The sequence below is a fragment of the Saccopteryx bilineata genome, chromosome 5, assembly GCF_036850765.1.
Source record: "Saccopteryx bilineata isolate mSacBil1 chromosome 5, mSacBil1_pri_phased_curated, whole genome shotgun sequence".
In the NCBI taxonomy this organism is placed as follows: domain Eukaryota; kingdom Metazoa; phylum Chordata; class Mammalia; order Chiroptera; family Emballonuridae; genus Saccopteryx; species Saccopteryx bilineata.
In genome coordinates, this window is record NC_089494.1 from 196,022,718 (window position 1) to 196,039,247 (window position 16,530).

General features: G+C 40.6%; 1 protein-coding gene across 4 annotated transcripts in view; it reads right to left on the reverse strand.

Moving 5' to 3' along the window:
• AFF1 (ALF transcription elongation factor 1) overlaps nucleotides 1-16,530 on the reverse strand; it is a 208,351-nt gene that overhangs the window by 34,837 nt on the left and 156,984 nt on the right. For all 4 annotated transcript variants that reach the window (XM_066279736.1, XM_066279735.1, XM_066279737.1 and 1 more), the window contains 3 exons: nucleotides 13,518-13,569; nucleotides 1,115-1,169; nucleotides 957-994 (listed from right to left, as the gene is read on the reverse strand). In XM_066279736.1, coding sequence (XP_066135833.1) covers nucleotides 957-994; nucleotides 1,115-1,169; nucleotides 13,518-13,569 — 145 coding nt within the window. The remainder of the gene's footprint in view (nucleotides 1-956; nucleotides 995-1,114; nucleotides 1,170-13,517; nucleotides 13,570-16,530) is intronic.

Below are 16,530 nucleotides of genomic sequence, written 5' to 3' on the forward strand. Positions count from 1 at the left end.
TAAACAAAATCTTAAATAGTTCCCTTTTTCCAAAATTAAAACATTATGTTATCTATTATATAATTAGCTGTTTACAAAAAAAAAAAAAAAAGAGTGCCATTTTCCATCACACTAAAAGGTACTGCAGGTCATTTTAAAAAGCAACTGAAACAGGCCCTGGCCGGTTGGCTCAGCGGTAGAGCGTTGGCCTGGCGTGCGGGGGACCCGGGTTCGATTCCCGGCCAGGGCACATAGGAGAAGCGCCCATTTGCTTCTCCACCGCTCCCTCCTTCTTCCCCACTCCTTCCTCTCTGTCTCTCTCTTCCCCTCCTGCAGCCAGGGCTCCACTGGAGCAGAGATGGCCCGGGCGCTGGGGATGGCTCCTTGGCCTCTGCCCCAGCCGCTGGAGTCGCTCTGGTCGCGGCAGAGCCCCTTGGTGGGCAGAGCATCGCCCCTGGTGGGCGTGCCAGGTGGATCCCGGTCGGGCGCATGCGGAAGTCTGTCTGACTGTCTCTCCCCGTTTCCAGCTTCAGAAAAAAAAAAAGCAACTGAAACAGAAAATTCATATGATGAAGAACAGGCACTATGAAAAATTCAGCTTTATAATTTTTGAAAATATAGCATATCTGTCACTTTCATAGAAATACTGGGCTCTTCAGCATAACTTTCCACATGCTGGTTACATAATATTGATGAAAGTGATTGAAGCTTATTTTAAACTCTCAAAAATTTTAATCACCCAAACTGATGATTTAGGTGGGTGCAGGGACTCTTTCTCTTTTATAGACTAACAACCTCTCTGTGACTGACTGAAGCTTCCAAAGTATTAAACAAGTACTTTCTTTTAACTGTGATCCTCCACCTCCTTCCCCATGAAGAAAGTATGAAGGTATAATACTAAATAAGGTTGCTTCTTTCCCGCTTGGCAGAAAAATGCAGACATTTCGTAGGGATGGGGAGAAACCCACACACGATACCTTGGTGGTGCAGCTGCGGAAGGAGGCTTCTCTGGGGTCTGGGCATTCACAGTAAGGGGAAGAAAGGCGAGGAAAGGACAAAAAACAGGTTAGGATAAGCCATTCAGAAATGTTAGATTCAAAAGGACTGCTGGTGTTTCGGGATGTACAAAACTTACTTGTTCGCTGTCACTGTCCTCGCTGTCACTGAGCTGAAGATCATCTTCAAGCATGCTGCAATGGCAGGAAAACAGACACTGTAGAATTTACAATAATTTCTAATAATGTCTTTTAACATATCAATAGAGAATATACTTACTGATAAAAATAAAAGGGATGAGATGGGTATAGGTTTTATTTATTTATCCAATGCTTTATTTCATGGAAATGTAAGTTTTACAATTATAACACAGAAATTAGTTCAGTCAAAGTTCCTTACTATATCAAAACTGAATCTTTCACATGTCTGAGCATTACAGGGGTTTATTGCCAGCCCCAAAACTAAAGTTCCCAGGCCCACAGGGTAGGAAGGAAAGGAGAGAAGGAAGGAAAGGAGAGAAGGAAGGATAGAAAAGAACAGGAAAAGAGGGAAGAAAGGAAGGGAGAAGAGAGGGAGAAAGGAAAGAGAAAGAAGACACAATATACTCAAATTATCTCCTTCTATATTCTCTGGAATAAATTATTAGGCCTGACCTGTGGTGGCGCAGTGTTTAGATAAAGCATGGACCTGAAACACTGAGATTGCTGGTTCAAACCTCCGGGCTTGCCTGGTCATGGGAGGTGATGCTTCCTGCTCCTCCCTCCACCTTCTCTCTCTCTCTCTCTCTCTCTGCCTCCCCCTACACTCTGCTTTTCTAAAATGAATTAATTTTAAAAAGTCTTATTAAAGAATAAATGATTAACTAGTAAATGAATTAATAGTAGATGAATATTTATACAGTGCTTAGAACAGTGCCAGACACAAGTGCTACATAGAAATTAAATACAGAGTAAGACGTATGAAGCTATCAAGGCAACAGTCACCAAAGAGTGCACTTATCTGGCATTTTTGTCCAAATATTATTAATGTTGAACTTTATTTTTCATATTTTTCCCACAAAAATACACTTTTATCTGTTTAACACTGATCACTGAAAAGAGTAGTAATATAAATACTATTGTTGTCGAGAAAATGTTTATAGCTATCATTCTGATGAAAATAAAAACTTAGTTCACTTCTTCAGTTATATCAACCCTCATCTCTAGGCAGTGTGATTTATGATGAACTGAAATATTAAAATTGCTGTCAACTGCAATTTTAAAATATTTAAAATAATTTTTAAAAAGTGAACAGTGTCCAATCTGCACGTGCACTCAACCGTAGCCCCTGTCTTATCTCTTCCCCTTTATCTTCTCCCATGGAGACGACCAAACATCAGAGGAATGAATCAGTAAATGCTCCCTCCACTTCTCACAAAATTTATGAGCACAACTATTTGAGGAAAATAACAAAAGCAAAAGACAAGTTTGCTTGAGTATTATTATTGATGCTCCAAAAAGCAAATTATATTAGAGGTTACAATCCTTCAGTATTTCTAAAAATTATCTCTTTCATAATCTCACCAACAATTTTTACTTCAAACCCACTACCTGCCATTGAAGTAAACAGGCATTATTTTGGGAATCCTCGGTAAAATCACTGTATTTTCTAATGAAAACAAATGATAAAACTTGGCTCTTTCATAATGATGGCCTAGGTGCAACACTGTAATTCTGCCAAGAAAGAATTTTCACCAACAAATGTACTAAAAACATCCTGTGGTCAGTTTCTTAAAAACATGAAAACGGTTAGCTTGTAAATACAGATCTCAATATTTATCTAATGAGATCTAAGTTCCTATTTTAGCAAGGCTAGAAAACACAGACTTCAGATGCAGGACTTGGCAGTAGCAATCATAATGGTATATGAGAAAAAGTCACTCAACAGGTTTATTGCTGAATGGTGGCTTGGCTAGGCTTACCACAAGCAAAAGATAAAAGATTTATCTTTGGAATAAATGTAAGGGGCAAAAAAATCTGACAAAGTGTATTTAACATTAACCAACAATAATAAAACCACAGTAAATGAACCTCTTTGTTTCTTAGTCATTGGGTTTGTTTTCTATAAAAATGATTTGCCTTTATTTTCTGAAACATCAATGACCAACCATGTAATCCAACCATGCTCCCGGTTGTAAGCAGAGGACTAAATACCCTGTGTACGTTGTTTGCCGAGCTACTGAATGCCTAGCTTCCATGATATATTTATTCTCCTAAAGTTATTCAGAAAATATACAGGATGCTTTGAATAAGTCAGAAAGTGTATGTTCTCACTTTCAGCTCTACTTTCTCTTAAGAATAAAAGGGACCATAAAAACTGCTATTACAGATTCTGAAAAATCTCCTCTTCAGAGCACTAGGTAGACAAAACAAGCTTGCAGCTACAAAATTTACTCAGAACCTAACAGGGACAGCAATCACTGAAGAAAAACTGCTAAAGGTATCTCCAAAGAAACACTCAAAATGCAATTAAAAACCAGTAAGACCAAACAAAACCCATCAATTATGCGGAATGTACCAGGGATTTATTTACACATGGCATTTCATTTCATCAAAATTCATGGGTATGATTTACATTACAAGACCATCAGCACACATAGCATTCTGTCATTGTCTGCCAACAGTAACCCATATTCTCCCAGAACCCATGGTTTGTATCACCAGAGATGGGTAGCTTAATATAAACCAGCATGCTCTCAGTGGAGCAAAGAAAGATATTTTTCAGTTTTTGATAACAAACATGTTTTGCATCTCTAGTAAGAAAACAGGATACAGTACTTAAAAACCATAACTAAGTTTTGCTGATATAGAAAATTTATCACAAATGTCACTGTGATTTAAAAAAAAACCTATACATTTGTGAAAATGTAACATAATGACAGACAGGTAAAGGTTTTATTTTTAGATATAAGGAAAAAAGTTTTAAAGGAATGAGCTGCTAAAGCCCCTATTATCCCCTAACCAATTACATCTGAGGCCAAGAACATTAGTCTACCATATTATACTATACTTCACATATTATATATATGTAGAAGAGCTGGTCACTGAATGTGAAGAATGACAAAATTAATCAAAGCATGTCTGGGTGAGCACCTTTATACTCCCTAAGAGAGACTCAAATCTCTCAGATCCAGTCCCATTCATACCAATAAAATCTGTGTTAAAACAACATAAGCCTCAAGGGATGATCCCAATTGTAAGGTTTTCTGGGGCAGGATCAAATTGTTTGTACCTTAATATCTTCTATATCTAGAACGTGGCAGGTACCCTAAAATGCTGGGTAAATGAATAGCACCTCTTTTGCTGAAAAAGTAACAGTACCACATCACTGCGCCTACTCTGTGATCAGAACTTTCCAGGCCCTCCGTTCAGTCATGACCCCGTGGGCTGGCTCTGTCCATCCCTCACTTTCCAAGGATGAGGAAATGGTATACAACAGCCCCCTAACTTGCCTAAGACTATGAAGCTGGTACTGGCTGGAGCCAGGATGCAAAAGCTATTCTATCTAATCTGATCCATTTTGCTCTGGCCTATATAGGACCCAATGTCTAGAAACCCTAACTGATGCAATGAAATCTAAGTTCCAGTAACCTACAGAGAGAAGACTGTGATTTATAAGAAAATAACTAATAAGAGAAAGGACAAATAAATATGTTGATGGAATAAAATATACTATTTTTCCTTTATGAAAATCAATGAACTTTAAACCTTATATACTTTTTAAACTTGTCAAATAACTAACTTCACTTTCAAACTCTAAGACAAAGCAGTTATTTCAAAGCATATGGTACCACATGGCCTACCTTGGCACTGCTCAAAAGAAGCCAAATGTTCAGGTAAAGCAACTCTTTGAACTACCACGTAGGTTTAACCACATGTTACAGCACTGGTTAAACTTATTTTCTTAAAGGTTACAAGAATCCTCAAACCCTTTTGGACAAATACATTCTTCTGACAGCTGTACTGCTAAGCTTAAAGGGCCAAGTACAGGTTCCAGAAGGGATGCTTCAGTGGCTCAGAGTCCAATCGTTTCTGTGTGAGGACGCACAAGACAAGCCTTTATTCCCTTTCCACTCCTTAGTACGGGGCTTGCCAAGGATTTCATTGCCAATACTGTGTAACGTCTCAAGTTCAAACCCAAAAACTATTTAAATAAGCTGATTTCTTGGCTTATTTTTTTCCGATGATAAAGCTATACATTTTATTTGGGAAAGAACAAGTGAAAGCAAGCTCACAGTAATTAATAAGTCCAAGCCTGGTGTTAGGTGTACTTAACTGGTTTCAGAAACCACTAATGAGAGTATAAGATTGTATAAACTTGCACAAGCTCACAAACCTAAAATTTTGGGACAGAACAGGCAATGGATTGTCAGGAAAGAGAAGAAAAATTGGGCACCAAAGCAGATACATAATCTCCCAAATTTTAAATTCAATCAGATTTTGATTCCTTTTTTGATAAAGGGCAGAAACAAGGACTACAAATGCTTTGTACAAGATGACAGAAGGCTACAAATGATAGAGTCAAGACTAAAATACAATAAAGGAAAAGAACAGATCATCAGCAGTTGTGACACAACATGTAAGGGAAACTCTCCAAATGGCGAGAGTAGTTGGCAGAATCCAAGTTCACGGCGAGGTTGTTTCTGGGAGATAATGGACTAACAAGGCAGAGGGGAAAGTGATTCAGAACATGATTTGTGTAGTAAATGAGCTTATAGTTGATAAGGTAAAAATCGTTGTTAGAGGTATAAAAGATGATTTCAACTCCACGGATGAAGTGAAGATTATCTGAGGTTGAGTAAGGAAGAGGAAAATCACAAGAGTACAAATCACAAAAAATTTGAAGCTAATAAATAAGACTAAATCATAAGTACAACAGATAAGATACTAACTAGTATAAGGTGACATACTGGGGTACTAGAAACAAAATCTAGAAAAATTGCTGAAAATCATGTTGATTAAATATTGCTTATAGGCAATTTAATCAAGTGTATGTGTAATATTTTTCTTTTCACAGTTATTCTGGGTACTGTTATTATAGGCCAGGTCCTACCTACTCTAGACTTTATGAATGCAACTCTAAGAAGACAAAAATCCCTGCTCTTGAGGCATTTATAGTTTAGACTAAAGAAAGGAGATAAACAACTAAAAGATATCCTTTCTCAATCGGTAAGAAGCCTATGGAGAGGAACAAAAGTATAAAAGAGAAAGGATGAATGTGGGTAGCTCTTCCTCATGGGGAAGTCAGGGAGACTGTGTTGATAAGGGGATGACATTCAGAGAGAGGCCTGAGAGGAGGAGGAAGTGCTGGGGGCACAGAAAACAGCAAGGAGGCCAACACTCCCCCAAATGGAAAGTGTACTTGTATATGGGGGCGGGGGGGGGGGGCGCAGAGGGATAAGTTATGGAGGGCCTTAAGAGTCCTTTGCAGGGATGAGGGGGAAGGAGGGAGGAAGAAAGACAGGGAGAATATGAACTCTTATGGAAGTAAATAGCCCAGCATGCCAGAGTGGGTAGGATGCACAAATTAGTTTAGGTCTAATAGATTTTTAGAAATGTAAAACATATTTTATTCAATCTTTCAATCCATGTTGAAATTAGTCTAGGGTCACTTATTGTATTAAATTAGCAGTTATAATTAAAAGTGAGATTTAACTGGACCCTCAGGGGCTCCTTTAAAACATCACGTTTTACATATGCAAATGAACTACTTCAAAGTAGTCACTTCCAATAAGAATTATTTCCTGATGTCTTCAAATGCCTTAAAGCCTGCAGCATAAATTATCAAGCCCCTTTAAAGGTAGCAAGCATTCTCTGTGTTCACTGTCACCATTCAGGCTCCAGATCAAATGTCACCTCCTCTGAGAGACCTTTCCTGACCTCCCTCCCAGAAGTATCACCACCACCCAAGGGAATCCCTCCCCCAAGCCTGGCACTATCACATCACCTGGTCTGTATTACATGCCACCCTCATTCAGTTACAAGATCTGGAAGACAAGAATTCTGTCTTATTGGCCACTGTTTCCCCAAGTGCCTAAAGCAGCACTAGCCACACAGCCCATGTTCAATAATTATGCACTGAATGGATACGAAAATTTTTGGAAATATCTCCATGTCACCTGGAGCCAAGCCCAGAGAATAATTTACATAATTGGAGTCAAAAATGATGAGAATAATCTTTCTTTTGTAGAACATAAACAGGTTCCTTTACCTAACACTTACCTATCATCCAACAAAATTAATTTTTCTTTTCCATGGTATTTGACCTTTGGTCTGAGACTGACTATGGGAGTAGATATTATCCCAAAGGAGTGCTTCCAAAGCCACAGTTGCCATAGCATCGTTTGAGCAAGTACATACAGCTCCAAGGTAAATATTTATTATTATTTTTTTGTGACAGAGACGAGACAGAGAGAGAGAGAGAGAGAGAGAGAGTCAGAGAGAGGGACAGATAGCGACAGACAGGAAGAGAGAGAGATGAGAAACATCAATTCTTTGTTGAGGCTCTTCAGTTTCTCACTGACTGCTTTCTCATATGTGCCTTAACTGGGGGGCTACAGCAGAGTGAGTGACCCCTTGCTCAAGCCAGCAAACTTGGGTTCAAGCCAGCAACCACTGGGTCATGCCTCTGGTCCCATGCCCAAGCCAGTGACCCCGCGCTTAAGCCAGCAACCTCAGGGTTTTGAACTTGGGTCCTCTGTGTCCCAGTCTGAGGCTCTATCCACTGCGTCACCACCTGGCCAGACCCAAAGTGAACACTTTGAAGTGGACGATCCATCATGTACCTTAGCAGTACTTTTGGAATTATTTAAAATATGCTTCAAATCATAGCCTCATCAGATTATCACTTCAATATTACTCAAGTTTTGAGTATGAACTCATACACAATGTTAAGTCAAACATGGTCCTGTAAGATACCCTAGAACAGTGGTCCCCAACCCCCGGGCTGCGGATCGGTACCGGTCCGTGGGCCATTTGGTACTGGTCTGCAGAGAAAGAATAAATAACTTACATTATTTCCATTTTATTTATATTTTAGTTTGAACGATGTTTTATTTTTTAAAAATGACCAGATTCCCTCTGTTACATCTGTCTAAGACTCACTCTTGACGCTTGTCTCGGTCACGTGATACATTTATCCGTCCCACCCTAAAGGCCAGTCTGTGAAAGTATTTTCTGACATTAAACTGGTCCATGGCCCAAAAAAGGTTGGGAACCACTGCCCTAGAATATTGTCTAATAAAGCAGAAAGGTCAAGAGTTAAACTGACTATTCCAAGAGATTATGGTAATTCTACCATGAGCTCTTCACAGCACAGTGCAGATGGATAAAAGAGGGGATTCACAGTTAGTCGCCGTATTTTTTAAATAGTGGTATAATGTGCCCTAATGATTACAATTCTGAAATAAATATTAAAAAAAAAACATTGCACAGAATGATTCTTTTTGTTTGCTTTTCATTTAAGAACAGAAAATTTTCAATACACAGGCATACAAATTCTCATTTCTTGACAACATGGCTAACATGAATTCACTTTTAAAAAAAGCTATATACCTTATTCTCTTTCATTATACACCTCCACTTACTCCTGAAAACAAACAAAACACTTTTTAATCTATCTAGGTTACTAATATAATTATGAACACCAATAACTCTTGATCCTCAATCTGATCCTTATTTGATCAGATAAATTGGGAGTAAAAACAAAGTGTATTCTTCTCCAGCAATGTCTGGTACTGAGTACTGAGAATCATTAAGAACAGGATCTCCATTCACATTCTATGATGCTGAAAGTTTAACGTAGACCCACCAGTGTATAACTGATCAGCACAAATGTTTGTTACTTGTTCTCAGGAGATAAGGGTATGATCTCAGTGACAATTATAAACTGTGCACATTAGAGTGATTTCTACTCTTCTGTAATATTTATCAGCAAATAGCACTATAAGTTAGAGCTGCCATTAAAGTAAAGAGTTCAGGCAAAACACTTTCAAGTAGTACAAACTAACACTTAAGAGTAAGACAAAAAGAAACATTTTTTTTTCTTCTTCTTTTCTAAGTGAGAGGAAGGGAGATAGACAGACTCCTTCATGCGCCCCAACTGGAATCCAACCAGCAACCCCAGTCTGGGGCCGATGCTCTGCCCATCTTGGGCTATGCTTGCAACTGAGCTATTTTTAGTGCCTGAGGTACAGGCTCTACAGAGCCATCTTCAGTACCCAGGGTCGATGTGCTCAAGCCAATAGAGCCATGGCTGCAGGAAAGAAAGAGAGAAAGAGAAAGAGAAAGAGAAAGAGAAGAGAAAGAGAGAGAGAGAGAGAAAGAGAGAGAGAGAGAGGAGGGGGAGGGAGAAGGGTGGAGAAGCAGATGGTCATTTCTGTGTGTCCTAACCAGGAATCAAATCCAGGACATCCACATGCCTAGCTGGTGCTCTACCACTCAGCCAACCAACCAGGGCCAAAAAAAGAGTATCTTAAAAAGGATAATATAAGTAATACCCTTAGGCTAAATATGACTTCAATGAATTGGCCCAAGTAAGCCACTTCTTCAGACTTAATTCCTTTTTCTTTTTTTTCTTTTTTTTTGAAGTGAGAGGAGGGGAGATAGTGAGGCAGACTCCCACATTCACCCAGACTGGGAACCACTCAGCAACCCAATCAGAGGCCAATGCTAGAATCAACCATCCTCAGTGCCTGAGGTCAGGCTTGAACCAATCGAGCCACTGGCTATGGGAGGGAAAGAGGGAGAGAAGGTGGGGGAGAAGCAGATGGTCGCTTCTCCTATGTGTCCTGACTGGGTATCGAACCCAGGACATCCATATGCCAGCTGATGCTCTATCCACTGAGCCATCAGCCAGGGCCAGACTTAATTCTAGGACATTACAGCTAATGCATACCCTGAAGAGATTGCTTTATATTACAATAAACTAGAAGAATGAGGTTTCCTTAGTCCTCTGCCAAGATACTTAAAAAAAAAGGAACATTTTGAGTAAAAGTTGAAAACTTTGGCTCATTTAAAAAGGTATCAGACTCTTCCCTTCCTTTATTCACTTTGTACTGTATCTCCTAATCAAAATTCCAGAATGATCTCAATTACAGCCTTTACATCCAGATATTTCCCTCATTTCAGAAGAAACTTTCCATTTAAGTAAATAAAAACTTCAAATTGCTATAATAACTAATTTCTGTCTTTTAGTCTAAATAAGTACTGATGATTTCTGAGACAGGATATAAGAAAAATGAAGACGGGCACTTTCTAGTAAGGATTTGACAATTTATGAATGGGAAAAGGGAGAAAATTAGTCTAATTTTACAGTTTCTTTATCTTAAGTTTTATTTATTTATTTTAAAATTTATTTATTTATTCATTTTAGAGAGGAGAGAGGGGGGAGAAAGAGAGAGAGAGAGAAAGAGAGAGAAGGGGGAGGAGCAGGAAGCATCAACTCCCATATGTGCCTTGACCAGGCAAGCCAGGGTTTTGAACCAGCAACCTCAGCGTTTCCAGGTTGACGCTTTATCCACTGCGCCACCACAGGTCAGGCATAATTTTACAGTTTCTTAAACATTAACAGATCATTCCTTCAGAGAGGCTGACAGAAGAATTGATACCCATCAACTGTATCTGGCTGCACAGAAAGGGAATTGTTCACAATGATATAACGGACATAATAACTTTATTTTTAAAAGGAAATATTTTGTACTTTTCCCTGAGAACTCAACAGACCTAAGCCTTAGAAAAGAAAGGAGCCTGAGAGCAACATTCCCCTCCCCTAAACTTAGGGGCAAATAGCACTGACATCCTAGCTAATCACTTCCCTGCAGAGCTTAGCAGAGGAAGTCATCACTTGAGAACTAACTAGAGCTTCAACTACAGAGAGGAGAGGCAATGAACGGATTCTGCCACCTGGCTAGCATTCCCACTTCCCCAAAGTCCGGACAGATATAAGCTAACACAGACTTTCCACAGCTTATTCTCTAGTGCTAAGCCCTTCCATTTTCCTTCATACATAATATTCCACTTTTCTAAGAATTCCCAAGTGCTGGTAACTGAAACAAAAAAGCACTGTGACTTAGACTGATTTTTAAAGCCAAAGTACAAATGAACCTGTAATTCACATTTTTTCCCCTGACATTCAAAGTGCATTAGACTATCTCCCTGGCACCGTATGTGCCAAACAGTTTAAGTGCATATCAAAGAACTCTAACGCTGACATCAGATCAAATTAACCTGTGTGCAGTAAGAGATTTACCGTACTAAATCCAAAACAATGATGGCACTTTACAAATTAATTGGAACACTGCTTTCATCCAGTCTCCATAAATATGATTCCTTTATCCTGGAGGTACCTTTCATTTGGGCACTTTCCGAATGCAATAACCCACCCCCACACAACCACAACCATACAGCACCCCCCATCTACCCAGGCTCGGTGTTATTTTCTCTGGGCATTCTCCACTTCCTCTTCACCTCCACTAGGTCCTACTTTCCTCCCTTCCCTAAATCAATTAGAATCATAACAAAATTATTTTCTAGTTAACTTTATATATAGCAAAAAATAGTTTTTATAAAGAAAACATTATATATATCATAAAATATAAGTATACCTGTTAGAAACTTCTAGGCACTCTGACTTCAGTGGTTCAACTCACTTATCAGAACTACCCATTTCTCTGAGTAGCAGAATGGGCTAAGTCCTGCCCAACTACCTGAGCTGGAGAGTGGGAGGGTACAATTTTGACCTCAGCCTAAAGCTACTTCTTGGGCCTGGATCTGACCTCATTGTCTTTCTTCTACTCACAGGCCCGTGACCTGGCTGCTTCCTTCACCCACTCGCCTCCTTGGAGATCTCTCCCTTCTATTCTTATTGCCATGTGGTAAGGCAAGCTCTTCAATTTCCCCTTACTCACTGCCCCCAAAGACTCTGGCCAGGGCTTTTTATGATCTAAAAAGCTCTACTACTAACCACTAGAGAGAGCACAGGGTGTAAAACCTGGGGGAAGTTACAGAGCTTTTACAGAATTATTTCAGTTGTGGTCCTTGGAGTTGTGGTTTCTATTCTCTACCAGCTATCAACTGGCTTAACAAACTTCTTCCTTTTTTTAACGTAATTAATCTAGGCAGGTGATTCTAGATGTTCAAAATTTGGGAGCCAGTAAAAAAAATTTTTTTAATAAAAATAAAGGGACTGGCTGGTGGTAGCGCAGTGGACAGAACATCGACGTGGGATGCTGAGGTCCCAGGTTCAAAACCCTGAGGTCGCCAGCTTGAGTGCAGGGTCGCTGGCTTGAGCGTGGGATCACACACTTGACCCCATGGTCGCTGGTTTAAACAAGGGGTCCCTGGCTCAGCTGGAACCCACTGGTTAAGGCTTTATGAGAAGCAATTAATGAACAACTCAAGTGATGCAACTACGAGGGGATGCTTATCTTGCTTCCTTCCTGTCTCTGTCTGTCTGTCTATCTCTCTCTCTCTCTCTCTCATGTGGGGGGAAAAAGGGGGAAAATAAAGGATTTTAAAAAAAAAAAGCAAAAACTCACCATCTGCCAGTACCGCAAATGAAAGTTTATTACATACACACACACACACACACACACACACACACACACACACACACACACAAAAACCCTACCCTTAAACTATATAAAAGTTTACTTTAAAAAATAAATCTCATTGTATTGTTCTTTTCTTATTTTGCTGTGGAGAAATGACAAAAAACTGCACCACAAGAATGGCAGCACTTGGGAAGGGCGATCTGACTTGATCCCACATTTGGTCATGGCCAGAAGACAGAATTACCTGTTTACCACAACTATACAGTTTTTAAAACAGTCAGTCCACAGCAGCCCCCCCTCCAAACCACATGGAACAAGTACACCTAGAAAACAGATGAAGGCTGGGGCTTGAGCCTGAGACCAGCAACTCCCCGAGTGACCAGTGAGATGCTGGAGAGCCAGGCCTTCTCGCTGAGCTCCTGAACACCGCTTTTAGGAATGTGAGAAAAAAGTACTATTAGCTCAACACTATCAAGTAATTGGGTGAAAATGCTGATTTAAAAATCTTTATTATGTAGTTCAAACTGTTCCAAAAACCCAAAATCTATCTGGACTTACTTGGCCTTAATAAAGAACAGCTGGGCAACAGGACTCACCCGTTGAAACGAGGCCAAATAGCTGCCAGAAAATCTTCAATTATGCACACACACACCCCAAATTTGTTTCCAAGAGCTAAAGCTCCTTAAGACTTAAATTTATAAAGCTAAAATCTGGCTCGAATGCCTTTCTTTTGAGAAAACCCCTTAGCACACTCTCCTACGGTGCCTAAACATGCAACAGAACATAACCCAAAATAAACGCAGGCCGTTTCTTCCCTCTGCAGTGCAGCACTGTATTATGAAAATTATTACTTGAAAGCAGGGTGGGGCGGTGGGGGGGACACCAAGCAACAGATGTACAGGGGAAACGACAATATTGTATTATACACTTTTAATGAAAGCTTTTTACTTACGATGTTCCCTGCAGAGAACTAGGGTGAGTTTTTGAAGATGTATCATACTGTTCTATGGGGGAGGGAAAAAAATGATTAGAGCAGCAGAGTGACATATATTCATGAGGTTTCTAGTCACAAATTCCTTTTGCTGTCCCCCTCCCTCACCTTTTTCACCTACACACTTAGTATAATTTAAATTGCCAACCCGAGTGCTAAACACTGCGATTACCATAAATAATCGCACCATTATTTCTGTTCCTTCTAGAGAGAGCGCTTGCTCAGAATGAAAAGCCCTTCCCAGAATACACACACTCTGAAAAGCACTGCTCGCAGCAGCCCCATCCCACTGCCGGCCTCGTCCTGACGCCCTGCCCTGGACTTGCCTCTCCCTGACCTGCTGGCGGGGCTCCCACGGAGGCACTGTCACAGGCTGCTCTCCCTGCCACCTGGTCTGACTTCAGGTATTGACTAGTCCTTGGCCAGCACTCCGTTTACAGCCTCTGGACACAGCCAATCATGCTCTGCCTCCCAGCCGTCCCTCCATTATTTAACACCCACACAATTTATCCGTTCTACAGTTATTTACAGACTGCCCAGTAGATAACAGATTGAAGGCATTTGACCCTGTCCTCGATGAGCTTACAGTTAACTTAGGGACACCAAACAGGGGCACCAATACCTACAGCCCTGTGTAGTATGAGATTCAGTACACAAATCAATCATAAATTAGCTGCGATAGGAACCTAAAGAATGGTCCCTCTGTTGTCGGAGTTAAAGAAGACAAATGAAAAAGGGAACAAAATGAACTGTGTCATTAAGGATGGTAGAGATTTTGACAGAATGATTTCTGGCAGGAGGGTGAGGAAGATCTTCAGGCAAAAGAGATGGTGTGAACAAAGGTAGAGAAGTGAGAGGAGTTAAAACCGCACAGATTTGGAAAGGGTAAGGCTGGGGTGCAGAATCTGAGGTGGCCAGCACGGAAGGACATGTAGAAGTCAGATTCTGGAGGGCTCTGAATGCCAGCACAGGAAGTTACGACTTTATTTATCTGGCAATGAGACTCCACCAAAGGTCTAAACAGGGACTAAATGCAGCAATTTCTCAGAAAGATTATTCTAGGGGTGTAAACTCATAGAACCTAGAAGGGAGCAGGAAATGTTAAGTATGGAGGCAACAACCCAGTTAATAGGCTGCTGATTTTGTCTAAGCACGAAGTAACAGGGACCTGAAACACAACTTGAAGTGGAATGGAAATATGGGTGCCTTGTAAGCAAAGGTGAATGATATTTTTCACAAGTGTCCTGTAGAGACCTTTGAATATTTGCAATTAACCACTTTATCCTCATGGTGGCAGCAGCTCTTACATGATATTTTAAAACTGCTTCCCTTTTTGGCTAGGGAGCCAGGGCCTGGACTATAAATTAGTGGGGCTAAAATCACCCCTCTGATCACTGTCAGGGACTCCTATATAGTCATTTTGACTAGGCCCTGAGCTCCACGAGGCCTAGTTGTCCTCAGGCAGCCATATTTTTTGCAAATGGGGACATGAACACCGGGACATACATGTAAAATCCCTATACCTTATTCTCTGGGCTCTACAGCCTCCTAAACCACAAGATCACTTTTCCAGATGTTTGAATTCTCTTGCTGGGCATACTTTGAGAAATGTGTGTCAAGCTCGACCTTTCTGAAAACTACTATATATCTACATAAACTCTACTTCCTCTTCATTCAACTACAACTAATCCCCTTTAGGGTCCAACTGGCCCCACAAAAGTCACATTTTCACAAAGGTAAACAGGTTCCACAAAACACCAACAGACAAAGTGGCGGCAGCATGTTAGACCCCAGGGTAAACATCTGGAGAGCCAAGACCTACAGGAGACCTCTGGCATCTGAAAAACGTCTCATCAGAGCAATAAGGAACTGGACCACACCACTCCACAGGTCAAGAGGACCACCCATGCTTAGACAAGAAAGCACTTACCAGTCCATCTTCAACTATATTTGCTAAAAGGAGGAGTCAGTTTAAAGGATGAAAAGGTCTTTCTAAACCAGGAGTTAGGTATCCAGCTGTGCGTAACCCAGGGGAAGGCAGAGACCTGCAGGGCTGGCAGCCCAGCATGCGGAGGTAAAGGAGCACACAGCAATCCTGTGCACAGCTGCGCCTGCAGCCCACTGCATCGTTACACACATCACCTACCTTTGCACAGGCTGCCAAGACGCTGAGAACAAAAGGATTTCCTAATCCCCCCAAGCCACCATGGATTTCTGTTCATTTTTTTCTTGCTACTTACACAACACTGTGGCAAGATGGTCAGGCTTATTTCTCTGCATTTGGGGGAAATTTAGAGTTCTTTGCAAGTCTTATTCAGTACTTCTAGAGCAGGGGGCAGATGTATACTTTATTCTTTGCATGCTATACCTTGCAGCTTAATAATAAATAAATGGGCATGGCTGTGTCCTAATAAAACCTTCTTTACAAAAACGCGCTGCAGAACAGATTGGGTTCTCAGGCTGTAGCTTGCTCCAGAGGAAGAGCGCTCTGTTTCTTGCTGTTCTCACCTTTTTACTCTCCTCACATATAATTTAAATGGTAGACTAATCAAGGGGGAAAATGTAAGTGGGGGAACGGAATGAGGTAGGGTCATGTGAAGGAAGAGTCACTTCCATGAAATATCTACGTCTGGGCTCCCTCGCCCGATAAAAATACACGCAACTCACAGCCTACTTTGGTCCACCTATCCTTTGAAGACTAGGTTGGGACATAAAGAATTTATCAGGGTTACTGATGAGGACAAAAGCTGGATACAGTTAGCTTTCTTCTGATTTCCCCTGAATTTTCAAATATTTACGATCCATAAAAGGGGTTCAAAAGTGAATTATATGGCAAATACATGTAGAGGGGCTAAAGAAACTGTGTGCTGTATTTTTTATAAAAACTTCTTACTTTTGTGTAAAAATATACAAGGACCACACAAAATATCCCAACCCAGTCTTATAGAGGGATGGGCAAAAGTAGGTTTACAGT